The sequence below is a fragment of the Pogoniulus pusillus genome, chromosome 22, assembly GCF_015220805.1.
Source record: "Pogoniulus pusillus isolate bPogPus1 chromosome 22, bPogPus1.pri, whole genome shotgun sequence".
Classification (NCBI taxonomy): domain Eukaryota; kingdom Metazoa; phylum Chordata; class Aves; order Piciformes; family Lybiidae; genus Pogoniulus; species Pogoniulus pusillus.
Window position 1 is genome coordinate 13,694,740 of NC_087285.1, and position 19,578 is coordinate 13,714,317.

General features: G+C 51.3%; 1 protein-coding gene across 1 annotated transcript in view; it reads left to right on the forward strand.

The window, feature by feature from the left end:
* Window positions 1-19,578, forward strand: part of STK10 (serine/threonine kinase 10) — a 52,312-nt gene that overhangs the window by 24,040 nt on the left and 8,694 nt on the right. The window contains exons 3-10 of the mRNA XM_064161820.1: window positions 6,755-6,803; window positions 9,115-9,264; window positions 10,560-10,632; window positions 11,354-11,548; window positions 12,549-12,630; window positions 13,723-13,854; window positions 14,622-15,164; window positions 18,652-18,782. Of these exons, the coding sequence (XP_064017890.1) occupies window positions 6,755-6,803; window positions 9,115-9,264; window positions 10,560-10,632; window positions 11,354-11,548; window positions 12,549-12,630; window positions 13,723-13,854; window positions 14,622-15,164; window positions 18,652-18,782 (1,355 nt within the window). The remainder of the gene's footprint in view (window positions 1-6,754; window positions 6,804-9,114; window positions 9,265-10,559; window positions 10,633-11,353; window positions 11,549-12,548; window positions 12,631-13,722; window positions 13,855-14,621; window positions 15,165-18,651; window positions 18,783-19,578) is intronic.

Here is a 19,578-nt window from a genome sequence, read left to right on the forward strand (position 1 = left end):
CTCTTTCCTCCTGCCTCTCCCCCCTGGTTTGCCACAGGGGGGGAACAGCCCAGGAATCCACCACCCTCCTCCTGCATGGAGAAGGTCCAAAACCTCTGATAGTGAGCATGGCTAAGGCCAGCCCTGGCACACCCTGCTCCTGTGCCTTTCTCAAACTTGAGAGAGCTGGGATGAAGTGACTGCTGCTAATGGCAGCCAGAGTTCCCCCAGGAGCTTTGTGCCAACTCAGCGTCCTGGAGAGAGGGGAAGTGGAAAAGGTGCGATAGGTAGCAACCTGGAGAGCATTTCCCTTCACCAGCTTGGTCTACATATGGAGCACAGTGACTTTACCACCTTTACTTTTCTTATCTCCCCAGTCTCTCGGTGCCCATACTAGGTGGGAGAGCCAGTGGCTGTGCTGGAGAGTGTTTTCTGCTGTGGGTGATGAAGACAACTCTGTGTTGCCCCAGGAACATGGCAGAACCACAAGTCTGTGCATGGGGGAGGGAGGCTGCCACAGCAGCAGGATGCTGCGGGTTGCCTTTGCCACAGCAGCAGGCAGCTGCTGAAACAAAATGAAACCCTTTGCTGCAGATTAGAAGAGGAAATTGATGAAGTACTTCACTTTTTGAAGCAGTTTCTGGGCCAGGCAGGGTGGATCTGTGGGCAGATGGATCTTGGGGATGCAGGCAACTTCCTGGGCCCGCTGATGCTCAGGGTTCAGTTTGAAGGAAGATAGGTGGGTGGTTACTGTGCTTAGCATGGTGTGAACCACTGTAATGGCCTGGATGCTCTAGGGCACCCCTGTGACTCCAAAGCAATTGCTCTGTTCAAGGTACAATTGCAAAAGCAACAAAGTCACGGGAAAAGCCTGCAGGCACCCACCAGCTCCAGTGACTTGGGTGCGACTGGGCTGCCAGCCAAGAGCTCCTGCGTCCTACAGGGACCTGGTGGTGTCCCTGTGTAGCCTGCTGCACTTGAGGAAAACGCCTGGCTGCCTAGGGCCAGCAGCACCCACATGAGCTGCCCTCAACTTTCCCAGCTGATGGTTTTTTTCCCCCCCATCTCCCTTTCTGACTGGAAGAGGCATTTCTCCAGCACTGCTGCAGAGGGAACAGTTCATGCCTTCTGACATGCCAATCGGATGAGTAAGAGCTGGGCTGAGGGTGTGTCCTCTCCTCTCAATTGGGTTTCAATTGCAAACCTCAGTTCAGGGACATCAGCTGTTCCACCCTCGGTGACTGTGCAGTGTTTGGTAAAAATATCTTTTCAGATAAGCTTTTTTTATATTTCAATGTTGAGGAAAGTTTTAGGAGTTCAAACACACCCAAAAGGCAGGACCAGTCCTGCCCACTGTGGGAGGAGCGAGCAGGTTTTCAGCCATACCTGAGAGGACTGCCTGGGCAGAAGATGCTGCTCCTGGTTTGTCAGATACAGACACTTCACTGGGCTCTAATTGCTCCAGGATTTGTTTTCTGGGTTAGTGTCCTTCTGACTCTCTTTCTGGTGTTTGGTACCAAAGGGATTCTCCTGGTACAATGTTCATCTGCTGTCTTGAACTGCAAAGTCAAATGATGCTTTTCTGTAACACATGGTGCCCACTGGCTCAGGTACTACTTGGTGACCTGTGTCGTTAAGAGCACTTAACTTAAGCCATGGCTATTTCATACATATGTATGTATATTTATTCTGGGCAACCCCAGGCTTACTGGACCCTGCTTCTTTTCCTCCCAGGCAGCCACTTAATACTTGAGCAGCCCAGAAAAGGGCTGTGCCCGTCTCCCACTTGGGCTACACAATGGTTACAGGTCCTGCAGTGACTTTTGCTTTCAAATGAATTTTGTTTTGCCTGTGCAGAAAGGAAAATATTACATCACTTCTGCACAGTGGCCTTCATTCATGCTGCTTCTCTGAAGGTATAGCAGAAAAGGGACCATTTTTATGTCTTGTCTGTTTTTTTTAACAGCCGTGCTCAAACTGTGGTACAAAGGTTTTGAGAACAGGTTCCTTTCTCTCTGTCTGTAAACCAGGTGCCCAAATCTGTTTTCTGTGTGCACCTCATGCATCCCTGTTGAGCTGTGAATGAGCCCCGGGTGGTGGCTGAGTTTCTTGACTGTCGCATTGCATCTGACGCTGAGGATCTCTGGCAGTGCTGGAAGGCAGCCATTAGTGGTGTTGGTCATGGCTCATTGAGGGGAGCTACCAGTGAATTCTGCATGTGCCTTGCGAGGTGCCCGTGGACTGAACTAAAATGCCAGCAGTGCATAGTCCCTGGGGGTTGGAACAGCTCTGGGGTGGCAGCAGGAGGGAGAGCTCCTGTTGTTGCTGCATGCCCCCCACAGCAGGCCAGCACAGCAGTGGGGCTGGGCAGCCTTCAGTGAGGAAGTCCCTGGATTTCTTGTGCAGAGGAAAGAATTATAAACAGGATGTTTGCTCCAGCCTCATTCCAGGCTGCTTGCTGGACCCCAGGCAGGAGGAGGAGGTGATGTGGATGCTTGCCCCAGCTCTAATTAGCGTGTCACCACCAGGGCAGAGACCTCACATGGATCTCGTCTCTCTGGTCCATAAAACTGCAGGAGGATTTTTGGGACCAGGTTAAACTTTTTCGGTTTGTGGTGCTGCAGTAGCTCTGTGCTGGGTCCCAGGTCTCGTAGGTCACAGGGGGATTGCTGGGTATGGCCAAGCACAGGGCAGGCAGCAACCAAGATTGGCACTGTCACTGGAGTGGTTGCTGCTGCAGCTGTGTCTTGGGGACACCTCATTAAAGAAGCAGCCAGCCCATGTATTACAGCACATGGAAACAGTTTTAAGCAAAGAGCCAAACTCTGCAGGCCTTGGGTAAATTCATCAGCTCTCTTCTGGGGCCTTCAGCTTGGTTCATCACTGTGGCCAGAATGCCAGACTGCCCATCCTAAAGTGTCAGCAACCACCCAGCTGTCCCCCTCCCTGCCGCAGCTCTGGGGTGGGTGCCTGCACAGCCTCCGGTTTCCATGAGCATCCTGCATCCTCCAGCGCTCACACAAAGATGTTCTCGACCTGCTGCCTCTGGGCTGCCTTCCTACCTGCTTCAGAGGTAGGCCACTTCTCAGGCTGGCCCTGCTCCCAGAAGGAGGTGTGTGCTGCGTGAGCTGTGGCACTGCCAGTCACGTCTGTTTCAGTCAGCTTCTCTGCGCTGGAATGAGCCCTTAGGTCTTTGGATCTTCAGATGATCTGGTCACGCCCATGGTTCTTCTTTGGCATCTCTGTCCTTGTTGAAAATGCCTGTTTCTAAATGGTCCATGTTTCCCATATTCCCAGTGCCTGGCTTGCAGCCTGCTGTGCCTGCACAGACATACATGGTCATACTGGCTCAGATGGACTGATCTCCCTGATTTTCTCACTGCTACACTGCAAACCTGAATAAATCTCTGTGAGACGAGGCACATCCCACATAGAAACAGAGTAGGGTGCCTTGTGCTTGGCCCCTCTCCATTTAAAAGCTCAGTGTGTCTGACCAGAGCACACTTTGGCTGTGCTGGCCAAGCCCCTGATGGAAAACCTCAGCACAGCATTTGTCTAATGGAGGACCACTGGGGCTCTCAGGAGCTCTGCTCCTGGGGCAGCTGTGGCTGTCACCCAGCTGGCTTCCCACAGTGTGTCTCACCCCTCAAAATTAGAATTGCACTTCTCAGTCTCGGAGGCTCTGCAAGAGCTGTGTGAGATGCCAGGGGACTCTCTTTCGTTGGAACACACAAAGAGGCAGAAGCTGTAAAGCTGCTTGCTGAGCATTCACAGTGAAAGCACCGAGTCAGCTGGATGGCAAAGGCCATGTTAGCAGCTGATTCAGGCTGCTTTGTTTGAAGTTTTAAGGCTGTTTAAATTCAAGAGCTGAGCCTGGTAGCACAGACAAGCTTCTTGTCAGGCTCTCCCTACTGACTGAATGTAAACCAGGCTGTTGCTTGAACCCGGAGACCACCCTCTTTGAGCAGGCGAGTTCCCAAGGTGCCTGGATCAGCAGGAGCAGGAAAGGATTGCTCATGTGAGGTGAACAGAACCTTGGACTGTGATTCAGTGATGAGAATGCATCTTTTCTAGGGGCAGGACTTCTGCCAGCCAGAGCATATTAAAGCTGTGATACTCAGGTGGGGTCTGGTCTGCACTGTCTGCAACCACTGCAAACTGCACTGTGGGCTTGGGTCATGCAGGTCATTAGCTCTTGGCTGGTCTGGACTAGTGCCAGGTTGGATGGTGTGGCAAAGGGCATGTTCCACAGGCTGGATCATGGTATCAGTGTGTGGAGGTACCACTGCCAGGCTGGCTGTGCCAGCAGAGCCCCACTTGTCCCTTCAGCTTACCAGAGTAAGGGAAAGCCATTGCTCTCCCAGATGGCAGGTTGGCTTTGATACAGGGCTTGTTTAGGATTTGCTTCTGGCACTTTGGATTCTGAGAAGCCTAGGGGGGGCTGGCATCCACTGGTGGTGTTAGTCTGCGCTGATGAACATGATGAGGAACGTTATAAAAATAGCTGGCTGACATGAACTAGAACTGTTGGGGCAATGATGGGGCCTGAGGGTCCAGTGGGGATCTCTGTGCCTGGGGATACCCCAGCAGGAGGCAGTTCTTGCCTTTCCATTTGCTGGTGAAGCTGCTGATACTCTGGTTCAAGGTAGAAACTTGAGTGGGAAAAAACCCCACATTGGCTTGGCTCATTTGTGCAAGGGCTCTGCTGGCCTGCCAGGCTCCTGCTCAGTTCAGTCAGTGCAGATTTGTTCTCCTGGTTTGCAAATGACTGGAATGTCTTCCCACTTGCTTCTCCCCATCTGTCTGCTTCAAATACTTCCCCATTCCTGGCCTCTGGTTATTCTTCCCTGCTTCCTCTGACAGTGCCTGTGTCATGCTGCCCAACCTGCCTGGGTTTCTTTTCTCAGCGTTGTCTCCCCTCTGACTCTTGGACCCAGGCCAGTTCTCACCAAACAGTTCAAGGTTTGCTGCCTCCCGGCACCTGATCCTGTCCCTCCTCTCCTTCCAAACAAAGTGGTTGTGTCTTCAACTGCACTCTAGGTTGATAATAATGTTTCCCTTGTCCACATGTGCAAACTAAAGGACAAAAGAATGGGATGTAACTTCCCTGGAGCTGCATGGGAAAGAGGGAACTTGAACCTTCTCCTCTCAGCTCCTGCTCCAGTGCTTAGAGCCACACTGAATAACATGACCTCCACTTGAAGGTCTCAGAGAGCTGCACTGGTAAACACTGCCTCCAGTCATTGTCCTCAAAATAAACTCTGGCATTTCACCTCTCGAGTATGTTGCCCTGTGTCACCTCAACAAGAAGAGCTTGTTTGGGAGGTGAAACGTCTCTTGTCCCCCATAACCTCTGGTTGCTATCTGTTTATCTGGGCAGCCTCCTCTGCCCCGAGGGAGAGTGGGAATGGGCATGAAATCCCACCCCAGGAACAACTCTGGCTGAGTTTGTGCAGAGGTGAGGGGAAAGAAGTCCCCGAGATGCTGGGAAAGGGCTCACCCAGAGGGTGCTGCTCTCCTGTAGTGGGGGGCAGCAGGGGCCAGGCTGGCAGGGATGGGGGCGCTTTGTGCATGTCCCTGGTACAGGCAGATCATCACAGGATGTAGGGGTTGGAATGGACCCGAGGAGATCATCGAGTCCAACCACCCTGCCAGAGCAGGACAATACTATCTGACACAGATCACAGATGTGTTCATCCAGACAGGCCTTGAAAGTCTCCAGAGAAGGAGACCTCACAACCTCTCTGGGGAGCCTGTTCCAGTGCTCTGTGACCCTAAGAGTAAAGAAGTCCCCCCTTGCGTTGAGGCGGAACCTCTTTTGCTGCAACTTACACCCATTGCTCCTTGTCCTATCCCAGGGAGCAAGTGAGCAGAGCTTGTGTCCCCCCCCTCCTGATCAGCCCTCAGATATTCATAAACATTTATCAAATCCCCTCTAAGTCTTCCCTTCTCCAGACTAAAAAGTCCCAGGTCTCTCAGCCTCTCCTCATAAGCCATGCCCTCCTGTCCCCTCATCATTCCCCTAGCCCTCCGCTGGACCCTCTCCAGCAGACCCCTGTTCCTCTTCAACTGGGGAGCCCAAAACTGAACACAGTATTCAAGGTGGAGTCTCACCAGGGCAGAGGGGGAGAGGGAAGTAGAGTCTGGGGAATGTACTCAACTTCTTTGTCAACATAGTTTCCCCTCAAATTGCTCAAAATCAAGAGAGCAATGAAGTAGTGAACAAAAGGGAGGGAGAGAGTGATAGTAAAAATGTATAAAACTAGAAAGGGACACAACAGCCCTCCCCATCTCTCATTTGTCAAAGAAACTCCTGCCTGATTTCTCCTGGCCACGTCAACTCCCAACTATTGCAGCTAGCTCATCTTGTTGGCCGAGCTGCTCTGCAGCAGCCCTCCCTCCAAAACGCATTGGGAAGAGATGTAAGCAGAGAGGAAGCTGGAGCCGACGCTGGCTGTGCAGGGTGGGCATCCAGGTACGGGGACAGGCATGACTGCTGGAGGTGTGACAGCGATGGGGACAGTCCCTCTGAGATGACTGCTGGGGTAATGTGCTGCACTGGGTCTGGCCTCAGCGTTTGGGTGATTATTCCTGCTGGGGCTGCCGGGGATGTGCTTTGGGGGGGCACCAAAGCATCTTCATTCCTGTGTCGGGGTTAAGAGGCAGCTTTGCCAAGCAAGGAAGCAAACCCCAAAGGTTTTGTCTCCTCTTCCCTACCTGATGGATTCTGAGTGAGAGTGACGGATGTGACTTTGATTGCTCTCTGTTTCCCCAGATCATGATTGAGTTCTGCCCAGGCGGAGCAGTGGATGCCACCATGCTGGGTGAGTGCAGCGCGTGGTGCCAGGCTCTTCTCCATGCTCAGGGTAGCACCTGCAAAGTGCTGCCAGCCTTCTGGCATGCTTTCAGCAGCAACCTTTGGACAGAGGGCAGACGTGGATGCCCCAGCTTCTTCAGCTACCATTTCTCTTCCCATGAGTTTGCCTATTTTCATACCTGGTGCAGAAGGTGTGGCAGTCCCGGGGCATTCCTTGAGCTACTTTGATGTCCTTTTGTGATTTAAATGCTGCTGGGATCAGCAGATCACAAGGCATGGGGAAAAGGGTGAGTCTGGCTGGAAGAAAAAGATAGCTTTAAATATTTATCTGCTGGAGGCACCAAGTGCTAAGGATCTTGTTCTCACAGCTTCCCCGGAAGGGCTCAGCAAGGCTGAGATGTTTAATCTGGGTGCCTGCCGTGATGAATCTCCCTGGATCGCCTTGCTGAGCTCTCCGTATGGTTTGGGTCATCTGGTGAAGCAGCAGAGCGTCCCAGTAAACTGCACTTTGCAGTAATTCCAGGAATCTTCCCGTTTTTAACTCCTCCCTTCCACAGAATGCCGCTGAGACTGGGAGTGTGTGGGTGTTCCCCAAAACAGCCCTGGCTGGTACCACAACTCCTCTGTGCCAAGGCTGTACAGACCCCAGGAAGGGAAACACCAGCTCTGGACAAGAATGTAGCTCTCTGAGGTCATTTTACCTGGAGCCCCTGGGACACAGATGTTTCTCCCTGGGGATTACTCCCTTTTAGCTCTGGAATTTCCAAAGACCTTGCTTTCTTTTTATTTTCAAAAGTATGGACCCAACTTTGTCATCTTTGAGCCAGCCCCTAAAACTTGTGCCTCCTTTAGGGAACTTCTTCAAACAGGTCCAACTCACTGCAGAAGAAGAAACTTTTCTGAATTGCTGGAGGGAATGATTTCCTGGAAGACCTCAGTAAGGAGGCCCTGTCTCGTGGGACAAAATACCTCCGTGAGGATTTCTGGGGCTGTGCCCAGGGCAGTCAGTCTCTGGAGGACCTGGGAAGGAGACGCAAGGAAAACAGTGAGCAAGTGGCCTGGCTGTAGTGCTGTCACCTCACAGAAGAGAGACAGGAGCTGTGAGTCCCACCTCAGCAGTGCTCCCAGCATGAATAAATTCAGAGTAGCCAAATGCTGCCTGTTCCACCTTCCCATGGTGACCAGCAACTGATGTTTTACTTTGAAACAAAACTGTCTCCCACTGCACCTTGCTCTCCAGGAAGAGTGAAAATCATCAGCTTCCCCCAGAGCAAAGGAGATCTTGGTGACAAAGAGAAGCCAAGTAGCTCACCCAGCATCCCCCAGCCTGTGGTTGAAATTCTCTGAACAACAGTCTGTCCCAGTTGCTGAGGTCTGTCCATCAGCCCCCATGCTGGCCATGCAGTTTGGTCAGTTGGAGCTGTTTAAGGCTTGCTCTGCTCTGCTGCATACTCAGCTGTGCTGGAGGAGGGATTTGCACTGCAAAGGCCTTTCAGAGGGAGGAAGGGAGGGAAACTCGACGATGCTCACCATCTGGAAGCTTGATGGTTTGCAGAGCCACTGTCTTGGAAAGTGGTCTCAGATGGTGAAGGTGGCTGAGAAGAGCTCACCAGGGAGGTCACACCAGTGGTTGTGTGTCCCCACAAGCTTCACAAACAGGGACAGACAGCAGGGTGTGATCTGGTGTGCTGGTACCAGGTGCTACTTGAAGAAACAGCTCAGAGCAGTGGGCTGGGATAACTGGTGAACACTTCATTGCTCTAGGAAATGGTGAGGCCCTGATAGTGTTTAGGGGGTTACACTGCGTCTCCATGTCACAAGTAGCTCCATGGGGGTTGAGAACGCAGCTGCAAATGGAGCTGCCATGTGTTCACACCTGTGTTTGACCCTGTTGCCTCCTGCAGCCAAGTTCAGCTCACTCCTCTCTGCAGCATAATCCTCACCGTGGGTGAGACCTGCCTTGTCTGTATGGACCTGTTTCCCAAATCAGCAGGGAATCTGCAGTTCAGATCCCCATCAGAGGGGTGCCTGGCTACCCTTCCTCATCCTCCTCATCTGCTGTTCTGGGGCCAGGTGCCTCAGCCCTGCCTTCCTGGAGCGAGCTATAAACCAGCAGCTCCAGACAGGCTGGCACTGTGCTGAGTGCTGGCTTAAGGAATAGATTACCCAAACAGGCTGATATGCATTGGTGTCCCACTGCTTTGGCACATGGACAGTGGTTTTCAGATGATCTGATGGGTAGCCTGTGCCTTCCTGCTGGAAGCAGGCATTGCTCAGATCCCTGTTCTGGTTAACAGCTCCCTCTTCCCTCCCCGCAGAGCTGGACCGCGGCCTGACCGAACCTCAGATCCAAGTGATCTGCCGCCAGATGTTGGAAGCTCTCCATTACCTCCACAGCAAAAAGATCATCCACCGTGACCTGAAGGCAGGCAATGTGCTCCTCACTCAGGATGGGGACATCAAGCTTGGTGAGCAAGGAGAGTAACAGGTTTTTCCTTGGCTGAGCTTGTTGGGAGAGCTGCCAAGGGCAGTGATGCTGCTTAGGACCATTTCTCACCACATGGATGACAGTGGATTGCAGTGTTAGGCTGTGTCTGAGTGCAGGGGACTGAGGGATGCTCTCTGCCTTCTGCGCTGCCTGTGGGACATCAGCAGTTTGTTGTCTGGCTGATGAGCTCAGGCAGGAGAAGGTGGGGGGAAACTTCATATTGTTTCATGGGAGGCCAAATCTGCCATCGAGCTGTGTGCTGTGCTTAGCTCCCAGCTAGGCACCAAGCCTCCTCAAGCCACAGCCCTGCTCGGGCCCTTGACTGACTGTTAAGAATTTGTTTAATCCCCCTTTGAACTTGATTTTTATGCTTTTTGGCCTGTTGAGCATCCTGTGCAGGGTGTCAGTTGGCAGAGCTGGGAGCTGAAAGAATTCATCTTATCTCCAGAGCAGGTCTGGTGGTGACAGGGAAAGTTTTGCCAAAGGGTTGCTTTGCCAACTAGCTGTGAGCTTGGGTTAAATTGGCATCCAGCTACCTGCTGAGGTGAGAAGGTAGCTTCTCCTATAGGGATGGGTCAGAAAGGTACATATCTCCTGGACTCTGTCAAGGGGTCCCAGCAGCTGTGAGGTGTTCTTGGGATTTGTCTGTGAGTGTTGGTGGAGACCAACCCAGCCTGGGAAGACAGAAACCTTCTTGTGACCATGGGTAAAAACACTCTGCTGGCTTGGGCCAAGGATGCAGATGAATAACAGCTCCTTCAGAGATCATCAGGGCCATCTTGGAGAGCATATTGACCTGAAGTGGGCTCAGTACTCTCTGTAGGTCTTACCAAGTTGATAGAGAAGGATAGTATGCAGTAGCTGCTGTGCATGGGGCTGAAGAGAAGAGATGGAATGTAACAGCACTTTGGGTTTTCTGGTGTAAAATGGGAGATTTTGCTATGAAATACCAGGTCTTAGTGTAATCTGCTACTAATCTGCTTTTGTTTGTTGGTGGAAAAGATTTTGACTTCTCTCTAGATGTGTAGGGTTTGGATTAAGGTAGGGGTGGCAGTTTGTAATTCCCCTGTAATTACAGAACATGAGAGGGGAAGGTCTCTGGTGGTTATGTACCCAAAAGCAGATTTGTTTCCTCAGTTCAAAGCAGACAGCACCTTTTGTCATCTCCTTGCCTTAGCTGTGTATTTGCTTTTAACTCTGCATTTCAGCCAAGTGTGCTAATTTAGAGGGGTCTTTCGGTTTTCCTGTGGCATCTAATGTTACTGCTCTTTGCAGCTGACTTTGGAGTGTCTGCCAAAAACGTGAAGACCTTGCAGAAGCGAGACTCTTTCATCGGGACCCCATACTGGTGCGTAACCTGCTTGGGAAGAAATCTCAGGTCATGAGGAGCTGCACTCTTCCAAAAATCAGGCTGCCTCAGAAATGGGGAGCTAGCAGCCCTTGGGGTGTGTTGGACCACAGAGCCTTTCCAACCATAGGTGGGAGGGCTTTAACAAAGAGTCATGGCCAGTGCCCCATGTGCAAGGGCTTCCCTTGCTTGAAGGGATCTCAGAGCAGACTCAGTGGTGCAGGAGCATTGCCTGGTGTGTCAGTGTGCCCAGAGCTGTTTGAGGGGTCACTGTGCTCCGAGCTTGGAGGAGCGAGGGACACATGTGCTTGCGTGTGTGTGCTCCCCACTTCCCCCACCCTGGGGGGCAGAGTGGGCTTTGAAGCAACTCCAAGCACATGGGAACAACTCCTTACTCCAGAAACAATCTCTAAATCACTCAGCTTGCTGAAGGAACGGGGTCGGCAAGGATTAATTTATTGTCTGAAGCAACATCCGTGCCAGATGTCAATGGCCTGGGGGTTTCCACAGGCTGCCTGGGCTGTCTTGGCTGCTCTGTGGAAGAGGGAGGGGGTTGGACCCCTTAGAAAAGATGCTGCTGCTTCTGAAACCCGGAGTTAAGAGGAAAGGATGAGGATTGTCCAGTGCTGTGGATTATTTAAAGCATTGACTGCTGCTGCACGGGCAGTGTGGCAGTGGTGTCATCCCTCCCCATCCCTACTTCTGGCTCTGCCCCTTGCAGGATGGCCCCGGAGGTGGTGATGTGCGAGACCATGAAGGACACTCCGTACGACTACAAGGCAGACATCTGGTCCCTGGGCATCACACTGATCGAGATGGCCCAGATCGAGCCACCTCATCACGAGCTCAACCCCATGAGAGTCCTGCTGAAGATTGCCAAGTCTGACCCCCCTACTCTCAGCTGCCCTTCCAAATGGTGAGGAGCCTGGGGCAGCAGAGTATGTTTTTCTCAACTTACATGGTTCAAGAGAGAAAAAAGTCTTTTCTAGTGGTGGTGTTTCATTTCAGAGCCCAGTACAGGATTCTAGCTGTATTCGAGGTCCAGCTGTATGCTGGAGGCCCCAAGACCAGTACTGGCCAAGGACAGCTTGCTCAACTCTCCCGTGCTATGACCATGCTGATGGCATGCAGACAGCACAGGCAGGGGGACCTTGTGCCCACCCACAGCCCTGCTAAAGCCTGGGCAATCCTCTGGCTGTTTATTAAAACATCCTGATTTGTATAAAAGGCAAAATTTCCTCTAAGCCTGGAGCCAAGAGCTCCAGAATTTCTTTCCTGGAGCCTGGAAAGCCTCTTCTGCATTTGAAAAAGTCCAAGCAGTGACTTTTTTTCAATTTTTGTTTATAAACCATGATAAAACCTGCTGTGCAATAGCCAGTGGCACGGCACTGACAGAGCCCCGGAGCCGCAAGCGTTGTTAAAGTTATTCAGGTGGCAGCCAGGAATCTGCTGCTCAAAGCAGCTCAGAAGCCTGAATTGGATCAGGGGCGTGCTCTGTATCTGAGCTGTGCTTTGCAGGCTGAGGGTGCCCTCCTATGGGGTTCCTGGTCCTTCGCAGCCATTCTTTCTGCGGCTGTAGGGGTGGGTCCTGGAGAATCCTTGCCCACGAGCAGTTCCACTCATGGACTTCCGTTTGGAGGATAACTGCTCCCCACCTTGGCCCTGGGTTCCAGTGGCCGGTGTTCAGTCTGTTGCCTTCACAAGTAAGGCAAAATCTGGTGCCCCACTTGGTCCTGCTGCTGATTCTGCTACAAATAAACAGAAGAACTGAGGACAGGGTTTCTCATGCTGAGAGTGGAACAGTGATTATGGCCAGTTGCAAACTGGGATGCAACCTGCAAAGGGATCAAGCAGATTTCTGTGGCATCCAAGGCCTTTCCCTCTTCTGGGCCTCTCACCAACGACTGTTTTTTAAGGTCCCTGGAGTTCAGAGATTTCCTGAAAACAGCGCTGGACAAGAACCCAGAGACCCGTCCCAGTGCTGCCCAGCTGCTGGAGGTAGGGATCAGCACCAGCTCTGCTCCGGGTCTGCAGCTGGTGTCTGTGCCTGCCTGGGGTCTGTGAGTGACCGACCCCTCTGCCTCAGTACTGCCTGATTCTCCATCAGTGAGGGGTGGAAAGGAAGTGTTGATGGCCCTTAGACTGGCTTTGGATGATCTTTGCCTTGTTCAGGAAGTTCATAGTGCTCTTCAGCCACTAAAATGCTCCAAAAAGGAACAGCAATGCTTTTCCCCTTGGAGCAGACTACAGAGCCCCTACGGACACCAGCTGGAATAGAAATCATTCCTGTTGCCTAAACTTGCCCACGTGGCAGTCAGCTTGGATTATACCTGCTTATACCAGATTTAAATTCAACTCCTTTCTTCCTGTCCCCTTCCAGTTTAATATCAAAAGCCTGGAAGATGTTACTGCCCACCGAGTGCCGACACTGGCACACTGCAGTGCTGGCAGTCTGGCTGTATGCTGGCTGCAGGCTTCCTGTCCTGCGCTGGCAGGCAGCAGCAGGAAGTGTGTGACAGTGTCTGCAACCCAAGGGACTCCCCAGCCTTCAGCTGGAGCTCAGCACAAACACTCCTCTGTGTGTACTCAGTGAGTGATTCAAGGCTGATTCCAATTAAACCTTCCCATGGGGCTGCTGGCACCCAGGGATCCTGCAGACTGGCTTTTACTCTGCTCCTGCTGGCAGTTATCTGGCTCAGACCTGTGCCCTGGAGCTCAGCCTGCCAGTGGTGAGAAGGGACTTCTCTGCAGCAAGAGCTCCTTGTTTAAATGCAGCTGGTGCTTTTGTTTGGTGGATGTGGAAATAGAGCAGCTTTGCAAAGCACCACACTTGAAGCATCTGTATGCAGAGTTGTCTCTAAACCTCGATATTGTGTTCTCTGTTGTTCTCCCTCGTACATGCAGCATGTATGTGTAAATTCATCTGGGGGCTTAAGACTGGTGACACTGGCAAGAACTGTGTCCTGAGGTCTTTGTAGTTGTTTTAAAGCAAGAAGTCTTTGCCATAGCCATCCCTGTGCTCAGCAAGAAGCTCACAAGGGGTCTGTTTTTTGTCTACCTCATGCATGTGCATTCTGCTTGGCTTTTCAGCATCCCTTTGTCAGCAAGGTGACGAGCAACCGGGCCCTGCGTGAGCTGGTGGCTGAGGCCAAGGCTGAGGTGATGGAAGAGATTGAGGAGAGCCGGGATGAAGCAGAAGATGACTCATCAGAGTCTGCCTCCGTGAGTGCTTCTGCCCCTACACTGGCAACTTTGTGCAGCTGTGGTGGAGAAAGAGCTCAGCAACATTTCTAGGCTCTAACAAGCTGGTCTGCAGCTATTCTGGGCCCCCTCAGGTGGAGGGGGAAGCAGTTGCTTGGCCAGGGAGTGGGCATTTTTCAGTGGCTGCCAACAGCATAGAGAAACAATGGTGCTGGCAGGTGGCCCAGCTGCCCACTCTGGGGAGAAGCTTGCAAAAGAACATTAAAAGAAAAAAGTGAAAAGTAGGCCTGGATACAGGAGAAGCTGGAGTGGAAGCAACACCAGCAGCATGTGGTGCAGTGGTGAGGCACCATCAGCCCTACAAGGGAGCCTGGCAAATCTGCCTCAGAGATGGGCTCGTTGAATGGGACATCTCAAGGCTGCCTGGGCAGCTTTGCTGGGGAACATGTCTCGACCTCCCTCATCTGTAGCAAAGGACAATGATTAATCCATGGTGGAGTTAGCCAAGTGAAATGGTGTTTGAGACACAAGCTCCTAGGCTGCCTTTTAAGAATGTGTGGCTTCTGGAGCTGTGCTGTTTCCCTCCAGTGTCTGTAGTCCTTGGGACCACAAACCTGGAAAAAGAAGCATCTGAAGTATCCAGGGCAGGTGTCCTAAAAGGGAAGATTGCCTTCTAGTGACTTTCAGCTGGGTGACATTGCTGTGAATCATGAGAACTTGCAGCTCTTGCAGTTGTTAAAGCAGTGGTGCAACACCCAACACCTATCTTCCTTTCATTGTCTTTTCAGCCCCCTGGTAAGCACAAGCGGGACCCCTCTGAGGCAAGTCAGCTGAGTTTTGATGGGGAGAAACCTCTGGACTCTTCCTTACCCAAGGCAGTGAATGGATCTGTGGGGACTGGCAAGGCAACCACAGATGGACAGAGCAATAAAGTCTTGGATGAGGCAATGAACAGTGACAGTGACAAACTGGAGAGCAAGCACTCCACAAAACCCCTTGTTAGCTCGGCCACCTCAGCCACCCAAAGCAAGCCAGACCTCATCTCTCAGCCTGGACAGCTGGGTAATTCAACAGAAGGGGACCAGCATCCCAGGCCAGGCAGCAAAGAGAGGAAGAGCATTGGGGAGCGCCCAGAGAGCAGCCACCTGGAAAACTTCATAGAGGAGAAGCATGCCAATGGCAGCGTGGATCCCTCAGCTTCATTCCCTGGCAGTCGGTCCAAAGAGGGCTCAGATTCTGGCAGCACCTCAGCCTCTGAAAGCATGGACCTCACCATCTCCCTGTCTGCTGACTTGTCTCTCAACAGAGAGAGTGGCTCCATCTCCCTGAAGGTGAGAGTGGTGGGCAGAGGGTGTGGAGAAGGAAGGTCAGCAGCCTCTTGTTAAAAAGTGCTGAGGCTGTTTTCCCTTTTTAGCAAAGTCCCTGAAGTTGAGACCCCCTCCTTGGGAGGCTGTGCATATGCACACTTCAGCCATAGCCCCTTAAACGTGTTCATGAGAAAACAGCATGCTGTGCTTTACATGGGCTTGGTCTTTGTCTACTGCAGGAGAAAATGAGCTGCTCCTAGTCTGCTAAAGACTGCCCAGGTGCTGTTGGGTGAGGAAACTGAAAAGACTGGGTGCAGCATTTGCAGTGTGGGCATCCAGGCTTGGAGATCAAATAAACACACGACCAGCAAGGCAGGAGGAAGCCCATCTCCAGGCAAAGCTTCCCGTAGTTTGTTTTCCCTGTCTCTGGGACGCATGTCCCAATTCCATTTGAACCCTCCCCCAGAGGCTCCTGGCACCCAGGGCAGGCTGGCTCTTGCCCTGCTCCTGGTGGTACTTAGCTGGCTCAGACCTGCACCCTGATGTACAGTCATATGTCCCAGAGTTGTGCTATGGGCACATGGCATGTCCTGAAGTGGAGGAGAAACTCTTGGTGGAGCTGCTGCAGATACACATCTCTTCTGTCCCAGAGCATTGAAATCTAATGGAAGTGTGATGTTTTGTGGCTCTTTTTGGACTCCTGAGAAGCATGAAGCAACCATGTCACTCATCTGACTTGTGCACTCATACACAGTCAGAGCAAGGACCAACTACAAAACCCAAAATGTGATTTCCTAAACTTTATTTATTGCTCTTTCCTGGAACAGCTAGCCTCAGCTTATCTGGATTAGTGCCTCTCAGTTTTTCCAACCTGCCATAGGTCTGGCCTGATTCGTGTCAGCAGTGACACACACAGAGACCTCCCAGGCTCCTTGGCTTTTACTAAAGCTTTCTGGAAGCTGGAAATGCTTGTGAGCCAGAGCTGGCTAGGTCAGCATGGCTCAGAGGAGGAGGCAAAATAACTGGAATAGTATTTGCTGAGTTTCAGAAAAAGAAATATGTGTGACTTGAGGGGGCAGAGCGATGTGCTGCATGAGATCTTTATCCAGTTGCCTGCATGAGTGATGGCTTCCCTGCACAGAAACGTGCCCAAAAACCCACTCTCAGCAAAACTTCCCTCTCCGTCCATCTCCTGCTGTGAGCATGAGGCAGCGTTCCCCACAGGAGCCCCCAGTCAGCGTGGATCTCTAATGAGGGCAGTGTGATGTTCTTGCATAGCAATTCCCCCCTCTCACTGCCTTTCCCATGATACCTGGCCTCTCTGAGGCCAGCCAAAGGTGGATATGATGCCACATGCATAATTGCTCTCTCTAGCTGGTCCCCTAGAAGGGGAAAAGAGCAGTTTGGGTTTTAGTGGGATTATGTCTTAAAGAGATGGTCATGTTAGATCTCAGTTTGAAATTCCTCCACTACAGAGAGTGCTCAGAACAAACTAAACGGCACCTCTCTGAGCACGGCATTCAAGCAGAGCTGCTCTCCAGGAGTGATGCTGCCGGAGGGCCCTGAGAAAGGCGCCTGTGCTCTGCACAACGAGCTGTGTACATGAGCAGACTGCACTTCTCCCTCTTCACCCAGGCTCTTTGTCCAGCCTTAGTTTCGTGGGATTAAACTGCCCTTCTCTGCCCTTGCTAGTGGTCCTAGTGCTGCTGCATTTTGTGTGCAGCCTGCTAGGTAGGGTGGAGCAAGAGAAAGGACAGCAAAGAGTTAAACCATTTCTGGTTGTAAAGGTTAACCATTATGGGTTTTTTATCACAGACTAAACTGCAAAGTTAAGGTAACCCTTTCATTTCCAGACCGTTTCCAGTTGCTTATAGTTTGGTCAAAAAAAAAAAGGTTTCAGCAAAAAGTGTGCACATCTCTTCTTTTATTCCATTCCTTTAAGAAAGATTAGGGATAAGAAATCTACAGGTGGGTTTGGGTGGCTGCAGCTGGCAGAGAAAACAGCCAGAAGTAGGCAGAAGGCAATGGATAGGGTTTAGAAAAGGTAAACCAGAGTTTCTCAGATACACAAAAGGAGGAGTTTCCGCTGTATCTAGCTTGAGTTTCTGACCTGCATTGGGTACTGTGAGCTCACAGCTCTGGCTGAAACCCTTGGGAACTGCAGGAGTCATGTTGGGATGTGCACTCTGGAGTGTGCTCAGAGTGGCGGCTCAAAATCTCCATCTCATACAACCACAGTTTCTCAGACTCTTCTCTGGAGATAATTCACTTTACAGGCATGCCTGAAAGTACCTTTACTCATTCAGGAGAGGATGCTGGCCAGCTAATGAGGGATAACAGAGAAGACCAGAAGATGATTAATAATTCTGTTTCTAGAACTACATTTGAGTAGCTCCATGATAAAGGCAGAGAGCAGCCTGTTCAGCAGTGGGGAAGGGCTTGGAAACTGGGCAGCAGCCCCGGGTTGCTAAACCCAGGCAGTGAATCATGGTATTGATGGGCACTGGGGCTGGCACAGACACCTGAATGTTGCCATTTTCTCTTTTGGAAAATGCAGGACTTCTAGCCAGCTGTTCTCATCCAGTGTGGGGCAGTTAGAGCCTCCATGACCTAAGCTTGCTTTGGGCCTTGCAGGTTCGCATGAAGCTCTCCTGCCATTTTCTATGTCTGTCATCATGGTCACTGTAAGAGCAAGAGGACTCTAGTGGGAGCCTTTGCTGTGCTTCTCCCATAGTGCTGCATGATTCAAGTTGTTCATTTACTTTCTGTTTTCCTCTTTGCCTAAGAAGTAGAGTCCCTGGACACAGTCTTCCAACCAGGCTTGGGCTGCTGACCCTGCTGGGGAGATGCCAACCTGCTGTGGTGCTGCTGAAAAAGGACACAATACTCCTGGCACTAGTCTGTACCTGTGTTGATGAAAGTGAACCTGGACTGTGCTTTTTGGAGGTCACTGTAAGGGCCTCAAAGATAGTTGTGATTAGGGAAGTATCATAATGAGGGCCAGAGGGAAACAAGTGCTGAGCCTTTGGGCAGGGCCAGCCTGGTTCTCTGTGTCTCCATCTGCAGTCCCAGCCTGGTGCAGTGATCTTGCCTGCCTTGCACCAGCAAAGGTGCAGACTTTTGGGTCAGATGGCTCAGGAGTCTTAAATGGGACCATTCCAAGCTTCCTGTTGTGTGGGTTCCTCAGCCATTCAGGGGATCCTAGCATCCCTTGTCAGACTTTGCTTTAGCTGGACATAGTGAGGAAGAGTCCTCAGGTGGTAGGTTGGCTCTCCTCCAAGTCAGGTTTTGGCAAGGTGGAAATGCTACTGTACTGTGACATGATAGTGAGGCTGCGTGGCTTGAAGGGCTCCAAATCTGCTGATGAGTTTTGCTCGATGTGGTTTCCTTGCTTATGTTCTTCATTATCAACAGCATCAAAGTTGTTCTGAGGCTTCCAGCTGTAGCACCCTATGCAACAAGCCAGGAATCTGCTTCATGGCCTCCTCCTTTCTTCCTCTGCCAAACTCAGGATTCCCAGATGCACAAGAAGACTCTGAAGCGCACCCGCAAGTTTGTGGTGGATGGAGTAGAGGTCAGCGTCACCACCTCAAAGATCATCAGTGAGGATGAGAAGAAGGATGAAGAGATGAGATTTCTCAGGCAAGTGGGTCACTAGGATGGACAGAGGGCTGCTTGACAGGCCCTGGGAGTAGGGTTTACTTCTCCACAAGCAAATCCAGAGGCAACCTAAAGCCTTCTCGTCACCAGTCTTGGTCCCACTTGGACAGAACAACTATCCAGTGTGGACATCACTTCTTTTAGCCTTTCCTTGGCTGGCAGAGGGCTTGCTGCACCCTTGTAAGCTGTTTGCATACAGGGAATGAGAGGTGCATCTCAGGGACAAGATGCAGCAAGGCTGTGATGAGGGAAGCTTGTGCTGGAACTGGCTTTGTCCTCTGGGATGACTGAATGTGTCTCCAGGGCCGTAAATGTGCTGGCTCAATGAAAATAAGCACATAAATCTTCCTTTTGTTCTTGTATTTCCTCAGATTTCACTAACTGAAAAGCCAAGGGAATTGTAAAGTCTTTGAGCATCTTTTAATATTCATGGATGTACCCTTCCTGCTTAAGCCTTTTGCAGACCTTACAGCTTTCAGACCTCCCTGACCCATTCTCAGGAAGAGAAATTGCTGTTTCTAGCTCCCTTACTATCAGCAGCAGCACTGAAATGAAAAAACTCTTACAATAATTAAAATATAAATTATTGTGCTTGATGCCTGAGCTCATTTGTGCTGCTCTGAGGTGCCCACTGAGAATATCATGTCTCAAGCAGTTGTGTGCCCTTGCAGAAGGCTTATTCTAATATCAGGTATATGCAGAAGCACATCAGCTACTCATTTTTTGTGTGAGAATTGCATATAACCCAAATAAAACCTGGGGTGGATGCATACTAATG